The following is a 19,094-nucleotide window of genomic DNA, read 5'->3' on the forward strand; positions in this document are numbered from 1 at the left end:
CAAATCATTCCATTCCATCTCACTTTACCTTGGAGTAACTCTCTGCTGCATCAATGAAGAGAGTCACAGCTTTCAGCAGCAGCTTCTTTAAATTTGGAACATCCTGAAGAGACTCCTCTGAAACAGGAAAAAAGAAGGAATAACCAATTATTTATAAAGGTGACAAGGTAAGTTACCAAACTCCCTCCCGGGGCCAAGTCTGCCCCTGGTGTTGTCTCATAAAGCAGCAACAAACTAAACCAAAATTTATGTATTAAAAAAGCAGGAAAGAACTCACTGCTTGTTTAGTTAATGGATCAAAGCTTTGCTGGAGCCTGGTTGAGTGATTGGAGGCTGGAAAGAAAGCCCAGCCACACATTTGTGGCAGATCCCAGCACTGAGCACTCAGAAATCCCTTGGCACAGCTCCCGGTGTCGCTGCTCTCACAGCACTGGCTGCCCACGCTGCAGAGCTCACCCTGTGGGTGCCACTCTCACAGACACAAACCCTGCCAGGCCACTGTGTCACGCCCTGTGGGCCGAGGGAAGCCTGGCTGTGTCCCTGCTCCACGGGAACGTTACACCAGGAAAGAGCCCCGAGTGTCAGCCCCGCTGCGCGCACCGGGAGCTGCTCGGCGCAGGAGCCTCCCACGGGCAGCAGCAGCTGCAGGGCTGCTCGGGACCCCGGGCCCGCCCCTGCCCGTCCCCGCTCACCCCAGGGCCGGCACTCGATGAGTTTGAGCTGGGTGCAGGCGGCAGCCTCGTGGTTCTGGCCGATCTCCCGGCACATGCTGAAGCACAGCGCGATCATGTTGTGCTTCTCGCTGTCGCCGGGCCGGCAGCGCTTGGTGTAGTCCAGCAGCGCCGCCTTCAGCGTCCCGCTCTGGGCACAGAGGGCACCCTCAGCACGGCCCTGGGCGCCCACAGGCCACCCTGTCCCCAAAGGGACCCAAAACCCAACAGCGGCCCCCCACCCGCGCCCAGCCGCGCATGAAAATCCAGCACCCGGGCGCTTCTTTGCGTACCAATGTCAGCTTGTGACATTTCTTCACGGCTTACTTAAAACAAACCTATGAGCATCTGTGATTTTTAAAACCCCCATGAAACTAACTGCAAATAAAAGCAAAGCAGGATGTTAAAACTGACGGTGCCAAGTTTTAAGTTTCAACACTGCTGTCGTTGTAGCACTGAACTAATTAGGAAATAATGGTTCAACTAAAATAAGACTAAATCCCAGCAATAATTTATTTCTATGAAACCTGACTCTCAATTCAATAAGTAAATTTTACTCAGGAAGTAAAATGCCCAGACAATTTCAGCCTGTGTAAACTGGGTGTAAATTCCTGATGCAGCCACACAATTCCCTGCACGTTTCCCCTCACGTACCGGGTCCAGCTTCTTCCTCATGAGCACCTCGAAGTAGTGTTTCTGGTGCAGCAGCTCGAAGATGTAGGTCATCTCATTGTACCTGCCAATGCCCGTCAGCAGGCGCACCTGGGGACACCAGGGCACCTCAGCAGCTCCAGGGCAGTGAACGATCCCCTCCCAGGGCAGCCCTGGCTGCACGTGCGCCCCTGGAGCCATGGGGGTACTCCTACACCAGCCCAAACTGCAGCTGTGAGCTCACAGGGCATCGTTTTATCTCATAAAAATAGGCTGTGAAGCTTGCAGCACTGACACCATTCCGCTGGGCACGTCCCAGGCTCCAGGAGATCCTTCAAGGCAGCAATTAAAGAAGCCCAGTGCCACAGAGCAGCACATTTCCCCAGCAGCTGAATCACCACTGGGCAGGCACAGCCAGGACAGGGACAGCCCCAGCCAGCCCAGGACAGCCCAGGACAGCCCAGGACAGCCCCAGGACAGCCCCAGGACAGCCCAGGACAGCCCAGGACACTCCAGGACAGCCCCAGGACAGCCCCAGCCAGCCCAGGACACCCCAGGACAGCCCAGGACAGCCCCAGGACAGCCCCTGGCAGCCCCAGCCAGCCCAGGACAGCCCCTGGCAGCCCCAGGACAGCCCCTGTCAGCCCAGGACAGCCCAGGACAGCCCAGGACAGCCCAGGACAGCCCCAGGAGCACTCACCAGCAGCCCGTACTCCTCCCTGGGAGCCAGGTGCTCCTCGGTGAGCAGCCGGGCTGCCTGCAGCACCCGAGTGATGCCCTCCATGTGACACGTCAGGCTGAAGAGGCTGTGGGCCAGGATCAGCAGCTCTGTAACTGAGGAGCAGAAGGTTCTGGCACTTCAGTTCAAGGGCTGAGGAAATCGTGAATTGTTGCCTCTCTCCACAGAACACACACAAGCACAGAAGCTGCAGCCTCCCCCAGCCAAGGCTGACAAATGTGTAACACATCATCACTGCCCCGCCTGCCAGCCCTGCACTGGGAAAGGAAGGGCACGAGTTTTACATTTGGGTTTGAAACATTCAGTTCCTAACTGTGATAAATATGAACAAAGTCACAATGCCCCTTCCGTAAAAAACCACCACAACAGCTCAGGTCACTCCCTGGCTGCATTTCCCACCTCTTGCTTAGCACAAAAATCTCAATTTTGTTTGGAAAATAAACCCTTAGGCAACACCCCTATCTACTGTGCACATCCTCAGCCCTACTAACTGAATATCAAATTTGAGATCAGCAGCAGAGCCTCTCCTTTGAGCTGTAAGTTGAAGCCAACAATGCCACATCAGTTACACACATGTTACACCAGGCAGGATTTGCCATTTACTCACTGCACGACAGCTCCCCACAGGGGACTGAGGAGATTTTTTCCAGCAACTTCATCCCAACCAAGGTGTGATCCTGGCACAGCTTGGCAAGCTGCAGGAGCTCCTGGCTCTCCACTGCAGGGTTCCAAGCCTGCTTCTGCCCTGTGGCCAGAGAGAGAATTCTGTCACCACTGCTGATTGTGCACGAGAGAACTCCTGTTATTTCTTATCATTAATTAACAAACCCCAAACAAACCAATCTGGTATCTTCCAGACTGACTGAGGACTTGGGACTACAACCCTAAAAACTCTTTGGGTGTTATTGCTTAATTTTGACAATCAGAAAATACTTTTTTGCCAGTTCAACCCAACAAAATCCTTGTGGACAACTATACAGCTGCCCCTCATTTCTCAAAGGAAAAAAGAAAGGGAAGAACATTTTGTCATGCTTTACACGGGGAAATGCACCTGATATTCCCAAATCAGATGATGTGGGGCAGCAAGGTTAAAAATCCTTTTAAAAAAATTATGTCCACAAAGATGCAACCTTAAATACTGCAACACCACACTGGGCACAGGAATAATTACAAATGAACATTTGTACAGAACTTTACACAAGGCAGACAATGCTCACAGAGCAGAGCTGAGCCCTCAGGGACAGAGTGCAGGGGCTGCTTTGGGAAGCACAAATCCCCCCAGAGACCAAACCCCAGCACAGCCCAGGTGTGTTCCCTTCTCCCCAGCACAGCCCAGGTGTGTTCCCTGTGCCCCCAGCACAGCCCAGGTGTGTTCCCTGTGCCCCAGCACAGCCCAGGTGTGTTCCCTGTGCCCCAGCACAGCCCAGGTGTGTTCCCTTCTCCCCAGCACAGCCCAGGTGTGTTCCCTGTGCCCCAGCACAGCCCAGGTGTGTTCCCTTCTCCCCAGCACAGCCCAGGTGTGTTCCCTGTGCCCCAGCACAGCCCAGGTGTGTTCCCTGTGCCCCCAGCACAGCCCAGGTGTGTTCCCTGTGCCCCAGCACAGCCCAGGTGCGTCCCCACGTTTCCCCTGTGCCCACCTTTTCCCTGGGCGGAGGCCAGCAGCTCGTGGGTGATCTGCTGTGCCAGCAGCGGTGCCACGGTGGCAGGGGGCAGCCCCTGGCAGGTGATGAAGGCCTGGGCCCTGCGGCCCCGCTCCGGCCCCCGCCGCGCCAGGATGGCCCCGAGCACCTCGCGAGGCTCCCGCGCCGACACCTCCGCGAAGGAGCAGCTCAGATCCTGGGGGAACACACAAAACCCATCAGAACATCCTTAACCCACAGCATCTCCCCGAAGGAGCAGCACAAAACCCATCAGGGCATCCCCACCCATGGCACCTCCGCGAAGGAGCAGCTCAGATCCTGGGGGAGCACCCAAAATCCCATCAGAGCATCCCCGACCATGGCACCTCCTCTTAACCACAGGTGATGCCTGAAGTTTGAGCTTTCACATTTTCCACATTCTGTACTGCATTGATGTATAACTGAACTTCATATAGAGTGTTAGCAGTTCTCCTCACAGTTCAGTTAGACACAACAATCCTTCTCCAGCCCAGAACCAAGGACACGGCTGCAGCTTCAGGCCCAAGAAGTGTAAAACAGCACTGAATTGAGGAGAGCAATCTGTGAGGATGGGACTGCATCACCTGGAGCTGCAATTGGATCAGCTGTGCTCAAGCTCAGCTCAGCACAGGAAGCTTTTGGCCTTTTCCCACACAAAGGGCTGGAATTCCACCCTCTGCAGCTCCTGCTGAGACCTTCACCCCCTCACCCTGCCCTGCCCCAGCAGGGCTGGCCCAAGGCTCTGGCCCCTGGCTTACCTTGGAGAGCTCGTAGAGGCACAGGACCTGCCTGCAGTAACCCCTGCCATGGACACACTCCTCTGCCAGGGCCTTCAGTGCTGCCACCACGGCATCATCCCCACACCCCAGAGGGGTCCAGTCCTCCAGGCTGGATGCTGGGAACAAAAAACCATCAATTCCTATCTCACAAAGGCAGACAGCTCCCTTACACCTGGGCAAGGCTCCCAAAACCTGCAGCAATTCCGTAACACTTCCTCAGACTCTGAAAACTGAGCTCTTGTCATTTTTCAAATCTTACACTTGTTTCAGGGTACAAACAACGCAACAGAACTCAAATATCCTTGATAAGATCTCATGTATATAATTTCTAAGCATAAGATTAAGTAGGGGTTCTGCAGCCTCCCTGATGGGTTAGGATTCATTTATGCTCTTCTATGTCTATTCAGCTTTACACATTAGTATTGGAAAGCAATGTTCCAGCTGAAACTTGCTCACTCAGACTTCACAGACATGCAGAGAGCTTTACAAATAAATATCCTCAGCCTTAGCCTTGCTACTAAACAAGAAACCCTTGATAAACCCTTGCTACTAAACACAAAACCCTTCATAATGCACAAAGGAGTCAGAAAAATGTATTAACTAAGGCATTTCCATCATTCAGCTACAGAAAAAAAAATTAGTGGAGTGTTACAATTAGAGGGATAAAGCACAGTGCTGCTTTACTGGGCCAGAACTGAGAGCTGTGACAAATGAAAGGTTTGAGGTCGATGGAAATTGTACACAGAACACCCAGCCAGGAGCACACAGGGACATGTGCATGGCAAGGCCACAGACTGCCCTCAGAGGAGCATTTCTGCAGCAGGGAGAGAGGGCAGGGGGAGCTGAGTGTCTGCAGAGCTGTGGGGAGGTGCAGGGACAGGAGGCAGGAGGAGCTGAGTTCTGCAGAGCTGAGGGGAGCTGCAGGACAGCAGGAGCTGTTTCTGCAGAGCTGAGGGGAGCTGCAGGGAGGGCAGACAGCGCTCAGCACTCACTCACCGCCCGGCTCCGCGCTGGCCTCGGCCGACAGCAGGCTCTGCACCTCGGGCTGCAGCTGCTCCGGCCCGGCCTCGCCCAGGGCCAGGGCCCTGCAGAGCAGCGCCAGGGCCACGTCCCGGTGCCACAGCTGGAAGTAGCGGCACACGCGGGCGGCCTCGAGCACGCCGCCCTGCTCCAGCAGGGTGCCCAGCAGGCTCCCCAGCGCCGCCCGCTCCGCGGCCCCCGGTGCCGCCCCCGGCGCCGCCCGGGCTGGCAGCGCCCGCAGCCCGCGGGGCTCGGCCGCCTCCAGGGCTGCCAGCCTGGCAAAGGAGAACTGCTCGGCCAGCCTGCCCAAGCACCGCGCCCCGGGGCACGGCTGCGAGCCCTCGGGCAGCAGCGCCCGCTGTGCCACGCGGCACTGCCACAGCTGCTGCTCCAGCTCCTGCAGCTCCTGCACCGCCACCCCGGGCTCCTTGGCCAGCCAGTGCCCGGCCAGCGTGAGCAGCAGCTGCCTCTCCACCAGGCTGGCTGTCCTCTCCTGCCCCGAGGGGTCCCACACGCTGCCAGCCTGCTGCAGGAAGAACTGTGCTGCGGCTCGGCTGCAGATGCAATGTCTACTGAAGGTGTCGTCGCACTTCTGCCAGAACTCTGCTCTGCTCTGGCTCTGATGCCACTGGCCACTGTCTCTTAAATGATGTAGATCCCTCAGAACCTGTAAAACCCACAGAGGTTTATCACAATGGTCTTTCCAAGAAAGAAAACTCCAGCTCACACAGGATGGGCGACACTGAAATACTGGATTTAGAGAAGTGCCCCAATATGCAACGAGTCACAGAACCGGTTTGAGTTGGAAGGGGTCTTAAAGATCATCTCCTTACACTCCCCGATGGACAAACCCATCTATTTCCCTCCCCAAATAAAACTGATTGCAAACAAATAAAACCAGGAAGAGAATGAGGACAGCTGTCCTGCACTCTGCAGCTCAGCACTTCCAGCCTGTGTGTTGGGTGCACTTGCATTTAAAATAAATAATTACTTAACAGAAAAATTAACATTTCGGGAAGGCTGAGAAGTTGCATCCTCCACCCTGGCAGCAGCAGGAAGAGGCGACTGCCACCACGTGCACTGTACCTCGTGTATGACCACGCTGTCCACGGGCAGCTCAGCCAGGGCTGCCACCTCCCGAGCCAGGCCGAACATTCCCTTCTCCTGCAGCTGCTCCAGGACGGAGCTGCACTGCCCCTGGAAGGCCTCCAGGCTGCAGGGGGCCAGGATGGAGCGGCTGATGGGGATGGAGGAGTCCCTCAGGGCCTCGCTGAGGGCACAGAGCCTCCTCAGGTGGGGGCCTGGCAGGGAGAACCGAGCTCAGCAAAGCCGGGGCTGCGGCCCAGGGGAGGCCGGGGCTCCCTCGGGAGCCAGCCCTGCCGGGGCCGGGGCTCCTGCCGTGCTCACCATCCAGCAGCAGGCTCTCTGCCGCGGCCAGCAGCTGCAGGAGCTTGCCCAGCTCGTAGTCGGTGCGGCACTGCTGCAGCATCAGCTCCAGGAGGAACAGCGCCTGCGAGCGCAGCCACGGCAGCGGCACCGCGGGGGCGGCTCCCGCTGCAGCCCCCGGCTGGGGAAACAGGGGGAAACAAGGGGAAACAAGGGGAAACAAGGGGTTCAGGGTCAGGGGGGGCAGCTCCCCCTACAGCCCCCGGCTGGGGAAACAGGGGGAAACAAGGGGAAACAAGGGGTTCAGGATCATGGGGGGCAGCTCCCCCTGCAGCCCCCGGCTGGGGAAACAAGGGGTTCGGGATTGGGGGGGCTCTCCTGGGCTCCTGGGGGAATGGAAGGGGCAGCAGCAGTGCCCCTGCTCGGGGCACAGGGAGCTGCCAGGCCTGAGCTGTGCTGAGCTGGGACAGGTGAGCAGCAGGTGCTGCTGAGAGCCAGGGGGAGGTGGGAGGGCTGAGCAGGGTCAGCAGGGCCAGGTAGAGTTAATTGTTACATTAATTAATTAACTGATGGAACAGGGAGCTGCCAGCCCCAAGCTGTGCTGAGCAGGGACGTCCCACGGCAGGTGAGCAGCAGGTGCTGCTCAGGGCCAGGGGGAGGTGGGAGAGCTGAGCAGGGCCAGAAGGACCAGGTAGGATGAATTGTTACACAAACAGCCCTGGCACTGCTGGGGAACGGAACTGAGCTGCCTGAGCCCAGTGCCCAGGAAGGAAAACCATGAATGACAGGGAATAATGTCAGTTAGCAGGGAACTAGAAACTGGGATGGAAAGGAAAAAATTGTTAAAGCATCTGCATTGAGAGACACAGTGTTTGCACACACTGCTCCTCTTGGCCCTGCTGCCCAATCCCAGCAATGACATTCAGAGAAAATTGATTTCCTTACGTTTGTGAGGCTTTCCTGAAATTTGTCCAGTTTGGTTTTAGCCTCGTTGTACTTCTTACAGTTCATGCACAGCTCATACATCTCCAGGATGTGCAGCAAAGGGGAATCCTTTAAGACACAAAACCAGATCATAATAAATTCCCAGAAGCACCCAATAAATAAATCATACTTTTAAAAATAATCTATTATTTCATTCAATAAATGCAGAACTTGTCTCCCTCACCAGCAGAACGATGAAGCTTTAATTTATTAAAATTGCATGCAAGGTTGATGTAGGATCCAAAAATCTGTGATAATTGGAAGAATTTCCACTTTGACTGGGAATTTCAGTGGATAGCCAGGTTATCCTTGGCACAAAGCAAGACAGAGGGTGAGACACATCAAATACACCCCTGAAACCACATCCCCTCACCTTTAAAAAGAGCTGGAAGCCATTCAGAAGTGTTTTACTCTTCTGCTTCCTCAGGAAGACTTTCCAGATGACAGCAAGGTCCTGCAGGTCCCACTGGGGACCCTCTGCCCTGCCCTGCATGTGAGCAGTGGCCTCAGCCCTGGTGGCATCATCCACAGAAGTGATCACCCACACACAGAGGCAGGAGATGAGGTTGGCACCCTGGAAATGCCAAAAGGAAGGGTTTGCACCTCCACTACTGGTGGATGGGGACACGGTGGGCACAGCACCGCAGAGACACAGGAGCAGCTGTGATGGCACTGCAGACAGCCCTGGGGCAGAGCTGTGCCACCACCCATCCCCACAGGACACGGAGGGCACACTCCTGGGGCAGCAAAGCCCCGGGGCAGAGCTGCGCCACCACCCACCCCCAAATGCCCAGCAGTGCAGACTCACGGGGCAGCAGAGCCTGGCACAGCCCTGGGGCAGACCCAGCTGTGCCAGCACCCATGCCCACAGAACAAGGAACACACACTCACGGGGCAGCAGGCTGCCAGCACGCTGAGGACGGGCGCCCGCGCCCCGAGCCCCTCGGCCAGCAGGAAGCCGCAGGGGCTGGGCTGCGCCTGGCACTGCAGCAGGGTGTGGAACAGGCTCCCTGCACGGGCCCTGGCAGCAGCACCGGCCCCAGCCCCCAGCAGCCTCCCCAGGGCCAGCTGCAGGTGATCCTGGAGCGCGGCAGGGAAATCCTGCAGCAGGGGAACGACCTGTGGGGAACAGCACAGAACCCCGTGAGGCCACACAGGACAGGGCAGGGTGGAGCCACTGAGCACACAGAGACAAAACACAAAACACAAATTCAGTTTTAGAGCAGCTTTGGAGATCTGGAGAGGAAAGGGGGTTCTGTAGGTGTGAATTATTCTAATGAGAGCTCATGCTTTTCCACAAAGCTCAAATGTCTCCTAGGGAGCCTCAGCTCTGCTCTCTCTTGTAGTGCAGCAACAGAGCTGAGAAGGGTCTACTCAGGTGCTTTTGTGGAGTTATAGATTCTCCAAAACAACGGGCAGATCCAAGTTAAAATCCTGCCCTGCTAAGCACCATCTTACCTGGAATTTCCCACTTAGCTTCCTCACATGACTTCTCCCAATTGCTTTTATTGGAGTGTTTTAGTCATTTTTAAATCACATTCCGAACCAAAGACGGAAAATTTGGATTCTCAAAAGTTTAAGTATCTTTATTAAAAAATCAATTTGAGTTTTGAAAGGACAGATGAGTGGCTTTATTGTAACTCACACTGAACATCTGTCAAGTCTCCAATTAAAAAAAAGCAGTAACTACTTAAGTTTCAATTAAATTTACAAGGGAAGGGCTCCCACAGTCCCAGGGTACGGAGATCCCAAGAGACCCAAACCCCAGCACTGGTGAGGCCCCTGCTGCCTGCACACTGGGGCATTCCCTTGCTCCAGGAGCCAGTTTAGAGCACGGGGAGCTCACCTGGGCGGGCTGGTGGCCGTGCAGCTGGCTCTGGATCAGGAACTGCAGCCACTCGTTGGCTTTGGCACACTCCCTCAGGAAGGACGTGCTCAGCTCCAGGCTGTGCAGCTTGCAGAACTGCACCACCAGGGACCACTGCCTGCTGCAGCCACTGGATGTCCTGCACAGAACGCAGAGAGCTGCAGTGCTGGCAGCAGAGCTCAGCTCTGAGGGGACGCTGGGGCTGCCTGCACACAGCACCAGGAATCGCTGCACCAGGTCACTGTCCCTGCTGCCCTCCTGGTGTTATCTGACACACACACAGCACAATGCCGTGCTCAGCCTCATCGCCCAGGTGAGCCCTCACACCAGGCTGCTCTCACCTCTTCATGCCTTGCCGCTCAATGTTGTCCCAGAAGGCCTCTTCCAAGGAGGTCAGAACTGCTGCTGCTGCCGCCTTGTCACCATCAGCCAACCTTGTTAGCTTCTCCACTGGTTAAAAGAACACATTCCTGAGGTGCTGCTGGGATCAGAGCCAGGGCAGCACTTTCAGGAGCAGCTCCCTAGCTGGGACAGCAGACACCTGTGGCCCTGGAGTTAGAAATTCAACCTTCTCAAGTCATTTCTAAGATAAATTGAATTTCCCTACAGATTTTAACACCAGATCTCCCTGCAGGTATATGCTAGGAAGGAGAAAGGAGATTTGGCAATGCACTTTGTTTAACTCCCTGTAATATTATTACAGCTGAGCCTCACTAGTATCAGTCCCAGGCAGCTGCTGGACAGTGCCTGTTAGATCCTGATACAGCCTGTATCAGCCCTCCTGCCTTATTTCACACTACAGGATCAAAATGCACATTTCAGAATGAGTAAAGCAACAGGAACAAAAGCGCAAGAAAGCTCTTCCATGCTTTTAGAGCACTGCTGAGCCCCAGGCAGCACCCTGCACCCCCCTCCCCTGCCAAGGCACCCAGAGCAGGGCAGACAGGCGCAGCCTTACCCAGCGAGTCCCTGGTGGGGCTGTGGCTGGAGATGAGGCCGGCGGCCCTGAGGGCCACCCGCAGCCCCAGGCTGTCCTGGCCCAGCAGCTCCAGGAAGCACACGCAGGCCGCGGCCACCGAGGGGACGCCAAAGCAGCTCAGGGCCAGCAGCTGGGCCTCCCGAGCCGCCTGCTGCATCCTGCAAGGGGCACACACACAGCTGGCACCCCCTGTGCGAGGGGAGCCGGCCTCCCTTCCCCAGACACCCCCAAACTCCCTCCCAGGCACGCGAGCACTGCGGGGTTTGCTGAACGCTGAGCCATCGGCACCAGAGGTAACTGTGAGCCTGAGGGTTCACATTTGTGAAAAACGTGGGGATGAGAATGAAGGCTCACACATGACAAGCACAGTCTGCAATTCAGTACCTTTATCAAAACTAAAGGTAGTGGAATTGGTGCCATAATTAACAAACACCCCCTCGGCAGCTGAGAAAGGTACAAAGAGCCCTTGCAGAGTTTGCAGTCCATTGCAGCCCCAGGAACCTGAGTCCGACCTGCAGATGGTGCTAAGGGAAAAATGTACCCAAAGGGTTTTCCCACAGCAGTCGCTGCAATAACCCTGCATCCTTGACTCTCTCTTAAACCCTGACTTCCCTCCATATTAACGTATATTTCCCTTTTTGCCCCAGTTTTACCTGTTTGCACAAGAGAAACTGATCTGTGTGAAATGACGGAGAGAAACAAACAGAGACTAATACACAAACCAGACAGAAACAAAGTGGTTTGTTCTAATTCCCACACTAAACAGCAAATTTCAGTATTCAAGCAAGATGTGTCACTTGACTGAACACCTGGTTTTGAAGCTTCAGCCAGGACATTTAATTCCATCAACCCCCAGTGCATTTCTTGCCTTACTAGTTAAACTAGAGAAGTATCACCACTAGGAAATGTCACAGAAAAGGGGCATCATGCTCCTGCAAAATCAACTAGAGGCTCAATTTCCTAAAAGGGGAGCCCACCCATGTTTTATCGGACTGCAATATTTTTCTTGCTTCCCTTGTGCAGATTTCTTGAGGTAACTCCAAACCAAGCTCGCCTCCTTTCAGCGCTATCTAATTTCTAACCCTTGGGACCCCCCAGTTCCCTGCTGGGGACACTCAGCGCTGCAGGGGAGGATGCAGGGGCTCCCTGCCCTGCTGGGGAGGACGCAGGGGCTCCCTGCCCTGCTGGGGAGGATGCAGGGGCTCCCTGCCCTGCAGGGGAGGATGCAGGGGCTCCCTGTGCTGCAGGGGAGGATGCAGGGGCTCCCTGCCCTGCAGGGGAGGACGCAGGGGCTCCCTGTGCTGCTGGGGAGGATGCAGGGGCTCCCTGCCCTGCTGGGGAGGATGCAGGGGCTCCCTGTGCTGCAGGGGAGGATGCAGGGGCTCCCTGTGCTGCAGGGGAGGATGCAGGGGCTCCCTGTGCTGCAGGGGAGGATGCAGGGGCTCCCTGCGCTGCAGGGGAGGATGCAGTGGCTCCCTGCCCTGCTGGGGAGGATGCAGGGGCTCCCTGTGCTGCAGGGGAGGATGCAGGGGCTCCCTGTGCTGCTGGGGAGGATGCAGGGGCTCCCTGTGCTGCAGGGGAGGATGCAGGGGCTCCCTGTGCTGCAAGGGAGGACGCAGGGGCTCCCTGTGCTGCAGGGGAGGATGCAGGGGCTCCCTGTGCTGCAGGGGAGGACGCAGGGGCTCCCTGTGCTGCAGGGGAGGACGCAGGGGCTCCCTGCCCTGCCGGGCACACTCACAGCAGCCTGGGGGCTTTGCTCCTGGCCAGCTGCTGGCCCAGGAAGGTGCCGAAGGCGAAGGCGGGCCGGCCGTGGCGCAGGTAGAACAGGAAATGCAGCCTCTCCTGCACGGCGTGCCTGCTCACCAGCCCGGGGCTGGAGAAGTGGGGCAGCTGGCTCCAGGCATCTGCAACACAGGGCAGCACTGTCAGGGACACTCTGAGGGCACGGCAGCAGCAGGGCTCAGCTGCAGAGCCTCGGGGAGAGCCAAACGCGCCCCTCGGGCTCTAGGTCACACCCAAAGCCAGTCTGAAATCCCACTCCTCCCTGGGAAAACAGAGCTCCATCACCTCAGCCTGCTTGGAAAACAAAACAATGGTTTTCTAGCTTATATTTAGATGATTTTCTATCTTATATTTTAGATAATTTTTCTATATTTAGAGAAGTTCTGCCTGTGAAGAGCTTAACGCGAAAATCTAGAATTCTAGATCAAAACAGAATTTCAGTAGATTACACTATTTTCCTTGTGAAAAAAATGGCCTTTTGAGTAAATTTATCTGCCAAACAATTGGCAGATAAATTTACTCAATTTATCTGAGTAAATTGAGTACTCAGATAATTTACTGGAAAGTAATTTACTTTAGGTGCTCAGGCTAGGAAAGTAATTTACTTTAGGTGCTCAGGCTAGGAAAGCATGTAGGCCTTGGCAAGGGACATACCTGACACAGCCAGAGTGTTTGTTGACTGCCAGCCAAACAATTTCGTGGGATCAAAGGGCATTAATGACTGAAAGATCAGAAACAAAATTAATTGAGGCAGCTTAAGAATTTCACATCACTGTCCTGTAACTCTCCATTTCTAATTATCTTACCATTACAAACATTATAAAATTGACACGTTGCAATTTCTGCACTATTAAACACCTTGCCCACTGAACACTGCGAGAACATCCCTCTGACATTCCAGCACTGCAAACCCACAGGGGTGTAGAGACCACCCGAAAAAGCAGCTCAGGATGAAGCTGTGAACTTCAGCTGCACATCCAGGATCCCAAAGAAACAACCCCTGGCCCCCCTGCCCACAAACCCCTCTGTGCTGGTGCCCTGCCAAAAGCACCCTGTGTACCTGCAGGAGGTGGTACAGAGAGATGTCAGGAGGCAAAATCCCATGAGCAGTGCAGGAGGGAAAGAGAGCAGCCTTCAGCTTGGGGTAAGGGGTCAAGGCCATCTTCAAGAGCTGTGGATCAACTTTCTTTAGAGGTTTTTCTGTATCTTCATTCTGAAGGACCTACATCGCAAGCAAGCAAAAATAATTAGGAGGAAACTGCATTCAATAGCAACAAAATAATTCTGGGGCGTCCCAATCTACCCCATGGGAATTTGACAACACAGAAAAGTATCATAATTTTTCCTGTAAAATGCTTTTAAATTGTATCAGGGCCATGTGCCCCAGCACCTGACGCTGCAGTGACTGTGCTGTGGATCGTGACACCCTGGTCACCCCCTCTGCAGCGGCAGTTTTCTATCCAAGGGGACACTTTCCTGTCACAGCCACGAGTGCAGCAGCAGGACAGGGGTCAGGGGGCTCAGGCAGTACCTGGTCGATGCCCCCAGGCCCATAGACTGTGGTGGCCAGGGCCAGCAGGGTCCTGCCCTCCAGCAGGATGCTGCTCACACCCCCCTGGCTGCTGGGGATCAGCATCTGAGCGTTGGCCAGGCTGGCCTGGAAAATCATCTTGGGATCTTAAAAGGAAAAAAAAAGTGACATTTAATTCCATGTAAAACCAGTGTTGAACCATCAATCACACGTTACAGGTGTCCTCTGACTGTGAAAAATGCTGAATTTTCTACTTTTTGTTGTCCATACTGGTTTCCCTCACTTTGCCTATAAACACAGAGAAGACAAACTTTGCCCACACAGATAGGCTGGGCTTGAGCCCCACAGTTTAGCACTGGAGTGGTTCAATTCCTTATCCTACACTGAGCATGCTTTCACTTGGGATTAGTTTTGCCTTTTGTTGATGTGTGACTCTGCAGAAGATGGAATGTTTTAAAAGTGCAAGGAGTTAGGGGCACAAACTCTACTGGTTTTCAGTAAAGCAAACACACAATCCAAGGGCAGGGGAATCAAAATGCACCACAGGGACTAGAGGAAGGTTTAATTTTAATGGGACGTGTGTTTTCCTATGAATTCTCCTTCTGCTGGACCTGTTGGCAATGTAACTGAGCTGGAGGGAAGGATGGTCACACACAGAGTGATTCTCACTCCTGAGCAGGCTCCAGGTCTGTGAGCACAGTTCCAGCAGGAACCACACCAGATTTCAGAGATGAGGAGGTGATGGATGGACGGGGGCTTTGCAGCAGAGCAGAGGTTCAATCCAGCTGTGCCCAGGGCAGGGCAGGAACATCAGCCCCTCTGAGCAATTCCTACCTCGGGGATTGCTGGCAACCCCTCTGCACTGCACCAGGAACTCAAACCAGGGATGTGCTTCCTGCAGCTCCTTGTTACCCAGCACAGGGCAGTTTGCAGGGGTTAAACTGCAAATAAATGAGCAGCACAGTGAAAATACAGCACTGGTAACCACTGCTGTGACACGGCATTAAAGACTGGAGCATCTCATGGGTGTTAATGCCAAATACAAGTGGTTAGACAAACAACTAGGAAATGATGTAGTGGCTTTCCTTCTGGTCCACTTCTACATCTCTGCTAATTCCAGTGTTAGACTGGAGTTGGAGCTCAGAAATTTTAATTGCCAAGTATCCATTAAGTGGGAAGCATTCATATGGCTCCAATAGCTACTACTGGTACCACCTTCAAACCCCAGCTAACCCTAGATTAGGTGGAAATCAGCAATTTCCTTATCTGTGAACATATCAGCAGTCAGCTCACACTTGTGCTCAAGAGAGTTTCTGTAAATTCTGAGTTTCTGAAGAGTAACTTGTCTTGGCTCATTTAGGATGTATTGTTTACAGCATTATACTAATTACAGCTGGAATTATTTCCTTTCATGACTGACACACAAATTAATATTAAGACAATCTGAATAAAGCTTCAAAATACAGCTTAAAACCTCACACATTGCCCCAGAGTTCCTGGGGAATGACACTGCCAGGGCTGAGGAAAACTCTCCCCACCAACTGTTCAAGTGGTGTTTCCTTTGTTAAATCTGGGCTCCCTTGCGGGGTGTGAGGGATGGGAAGCATTCCTACCTGTAATAGTCCAGGTAAGTGTAGAGCAGGTACTGCAGGCTGTGCTCCAGGCAGTGCAGGACAAACTGAGCATGGAAGTCCAGGCCACTGGCAGAGCTGTACTTTGGAACAGGGTGAGGATTCTGCAGGACTCCCCCCACGCACGACAGCCTCTGGAGCAGCAGCTCAAAATCTTCCAGCTCAGAAGGGACAAAAATTCCCTTTCTGTCAGGAAAAAGCACAGACACTGATCCCACAGCTCTTTGACAAGCTCTGATGGGTGTTTCCAGCTCAGAATTAGAGCAGACCTTTCCCTCCCAGGGATTAATTCCCTGCAGAGGCAAACACAGAGTGCCAGAATCCACCTGCCTGTGCCCCACAACACTGTGGTTACTGCAGGGCACTGCCCAGAGCAGGGAAATGCTCAGCATTCCCTCCCTGGCATTAAAGTGGGCATCAGGAATATAACCCCTGACACATCCAAGGGCTGAGGGAGGAGTGCTCCTGCTCTCCTGGCTTTTACTGTTGCCAGATAACTGAAAACAGGAGACTAAAATCACATTTATCAATGGAATTGTGCTGTTTCCAAAAAGAGCAGTATAAAAACTAATATGTATCAAGGATTTTATTTCTGATTTTGGCTTCACACAGGAAGGAGAGAGAAGCCTTGGGCGCCCTACCTGGCCAGCTTGTTGAGGATGTCCTGTCTCATGTAGGGGCTGCACAGAGTGCTCCTGTCCACGATGTCAGGGCTCAGGGGGGGCCAGGCAGCGCTGGCACACGGAGCCTGGCTGGGCTCTGACTCCTCAATCCAGGAACAAACCCTCAGCCAGTCGTGCTGCGCTGTCACGTGCATCCAGAGCACCTCGGCACTGCAGCTCTTGAGCTCTGTGTTTCAAAAAGGCAGAAGGATGGAACCAGCACACACAAACACTCCTGAGGGAAATGCTGGTGTTTTCTTACACAGAATTGTGCAATGGTTTGGGCTGGGACCTTAAAGAGCATCCAGTGCCATGGGCAGGGACACCTCCCACTGTCCCAGGTGGTTCCAAACCCCGTCCAACCTGGCCTTGGGCACTGCCAGGGATCCAGGGGCACCACAGCTTCCCTGGGCACCTGTGCCAGGGCCTGGCCACCCTCCCAGGGAACAATTCCCAATTCCCAGCATCCCATCTAACCCTGCCTTGTGGCAGTGGGAACCCATTCCCTGTGTCCTGTCCCTCCAGGTACCTATTTTTAATGAACAGCTGCCATGAGATCAAGGGAAGGTTTTGGAGTCTCACGTTGGCAGAGCTGGAAGCAGTTCCCCAGGGCAGGGGGTGGGACAGGATGTGGCAGAGGGTGGCATTCACACCTGGCAAGTCCCTTCCAGCTACTTCCCAATCCCTCTCCACAGGAGGAGCCCAGAGCCAGGATGGAACAGGGTGAGCCCCACCAGGAGGGCACAGGGTGAACCCCACCAGGAGGGCACAGGGTGAGCCCCACCAGGAGGGCACAGGGTGAAACCCCACCAGGGTGGAACAGGGTGAGCCCCACCAGGGTGGAACAGGGTGAAACCCACCAGGATGGAACAGGGTGAAACCCCACCAGGATGGAACAGGGTGAGCCCCACCAGGATGGAACAGGGTGAAACCCCACCAGGAGGGCACAGGGTGAGCCCCACCAGGAGGGCACAGGGTGAGCCCCATCAGGGTGGAACAGGGTGAACCCCACCAGGAGGGCACAGGGTGAACCCCACCAGGGTGGAACAGGGTGAAACCCCACCAGGGTGGAACAGGGTGAGCCCCACCAGGGTGGAACAGGGTGAGCCCCACCAGGAGGGCACAGGGTGAAACCCCACCAGGAGGGCACAGGGTGAGCCCCACCAGGAGGGCACAGGGTGAGCCCCACCAGGGTGGAACAGGGTGAAACCCCACCAGGGTGGAACAGGGTGAGCCCCACCAGGGTGGAACAGGGTGAGCCCCACCAGGAGGGCACAGGGTGAAACCCCACCAGGGTGGAACAGGGTGAGCCCCACCAGGATGGAACAGGGTGAAACCCCACCAGGGTGGAACAGGGTGAGCCCCACCAGGGTGGAACAGGGTGAAACCCCACCAGGAGGGCACAGGGTGAGCCCCACCAGGGTGGAACAGGGTGAGCCCCACCAGGAGGGCACAGGGTGAAACCCCACCAGGATGGAACAGGGTGAGCCCCACCAGGAGGGCACAGGGTGAGCCCCACCAGGAGGGCACAGGGTGAAACCCCACCAGGAGGGCACAGGGTGAGCCCCACCAGGAGGGCACAGGGTGAAACCCACCAGGAGGGCACAGGGTGAAACCCCACCAGGAGGGCACAGGGTGAGCCCCACCAGGAGGGCACAGGGTGAAACCCACCAGGAGGGCACAGGGTGAAACCCCACCAGGAGGGCACAGGGTGAGCCCCACCAGGAGGGCACAGGGTGAGCCCCACCAGGAGGGCACAGGGTGAGCCCCACCAGGGTGGAACAGGGTGAAACCCACCAGGAGGGCACAGGGTGAGCCCCACCAGGAGGGCACAGGGTGAGCCCCACCAGGAGGGCACAGGGTGAGCCCCACCAGGGTGGAACAGGGTGAAACCCACCAGGAGGGCACAGGGTGAGCCCCACCAGGAGGGCACAGGGTGAGCCCCACCAGGGTGGAACAGGGTGAAACCCACCAGGAGGGCACAGGGTGAGCCCCACCAGGAGGGCACAGGGTGAGCCCCATCAGGGTGGAACAGGGTGAGCCCCACCAGGAGGGCACAGGGTGAGCCCCACCAGGAGGGCACAGGGTGAGCCCCACCAGGGTGGAACAGGGTGAGCCCCACCAGGAGGGCACAGGGTGAAACCCCACCAGGAGGGCACAGGGTGAGCCCCACCAGGAGGGCACAGGGTGAGCCCCACCAGGAGGGCACAGGGTGAAACCCCACCAGGAGGGCACAGGGTGAGCCCCACCAGGAGGGCACAGGGTGAGCCCCACCAGGAGGGCACAGGGTGAGCCCCACCAGGATGGAACAGGGTGAGCCCCACCAGGGTGGAACAGGGTGAAACCCACCAGGAGGGCACAGGGTGAGCCCCACCAGGAGGGCACAGGGTGAGCCCCACCAGGAGGGCACAGGGTGAGCCCCATCAGGGTGGAACAGGGTGAGCCCCACCAGGAGGGCACAGGGTGAGCCCCATCAGGGTGGAACAGGGTGAGCCCCACCAGGAGGGCACAGGGTGAGCCCCACCAGGAGGGCACAGGGTGAGCCCCATCAGGGTGGAACAGGGTGAGCCCCACCAGGAGGGCACACGGTGAAACCCCACCAGGAGGGCACAGGGTGAGCCCCACCAGGAGGGCACAGGGTGAGCCCCATCAGGAGGGCACAGGGTGAGCCCCACTGCCCCCTGTGAGTGGCACACACAGCGGCCCTGTGGCCGT

General features: G+C 55.8%; 1 protein-coding gene across 1 annotated transcript in view; it reads right to left on the reverse strand.

The window, feature by feature from the left end:
• Positions 1-19,094, reverse strand: part of SPG11 (SPG11 vesicle trafficking associated, spatacsin) — a 31,013-nt gene that overhangs the window by 2,198 nt on the left and 9,721 nt on the right. The window contains exons 15-37 of the mRNA XM_054272525.1: positions 16,359-16,566; positions 15,700-15,903; positions 14,921-15,027; positions 14,087-14,232; positions 13,616-13,777; positions 13,210-13,276; positions 12,512-12,677; positions 10,753-10,931; positions 10,136-10,244; positions 9,774-9,933; positions 8,819-9,046; positions 8,301-8,501; positions 7,889-7,996; positions 6,965-7,124; positions 6,644-6,858; positions 5,534-6,224; positions 4,517-4,653; positions 3,738-3,936; positions 2,708-2,845; positions 2,062-2,195; positions 1,365-1,472; positions 693-861; positions 29-117 (exon numbers count right to left, since the gene is read on the reverse strand). Of these exons, the coding sequence (XP_054128500.1) occupies positions 29-117; positions 693-861; positions 1,365-1,472; positions 2,062-2,195; positions 2,708-2,845; positions 3,738-3,936; positions 4,517-4,653; positions 5,534-6,224; positions 6,644-6,858; positions 6,965-7,124; positions 7,889-7,996; positions 8,301-8,501; positions 8,819-9,046; positions 9,774-9,933; positions 10,136-10,244; positions 10,753-10,931; positions 12,512-12,677; positions 13,210-13,276; positions 13,616-13,777; positions 14,087-14,232; positions 14,921-15,027; positions 15,700-15,903; positions 16,359-16,566 (4,085 nt within the window). The remainder of the gene's footprint in view (positions 1-28; positions 118-692; positions 862-1,364; positions 1,473-2,061; positions 2,196-2,707; positions 2,846-3,737; positions 3,937-4,516; positions 4,654-5,533; positions 6,225-6,643; positions 6,859-6,964; positions 7,125-7,888; positions 7,997-8,300; positions 8,502-8,818; positions 9,047-9,773; positions 9,934-10,135; positions 10,245-10,752; positions 10,932-12,511; positions 12,678-13,209; positions 13,277-13,615; positions 13,778-14,086; positions 14,233-14,920; positions 15,028-15,699; positions 15,904-16,358; positions 16,567-19,094) is intronic.

Source organism: Melozone crissalis, unplaced genomic scaffold, assembly GCF_028551555.1.
Source record: "Melozone crissalis strain CALT ecotype California unplaced genomic scaffold, PUWL_Pcris_2 ptg000014l_1, whole genome shotgun sequence".
NCBI classification, from domain to species: Eukaryota; Metazoa; Chordata; class Aves; order Passeriformes; family Passerellidae; genus Melozone; species Melozone crissalis.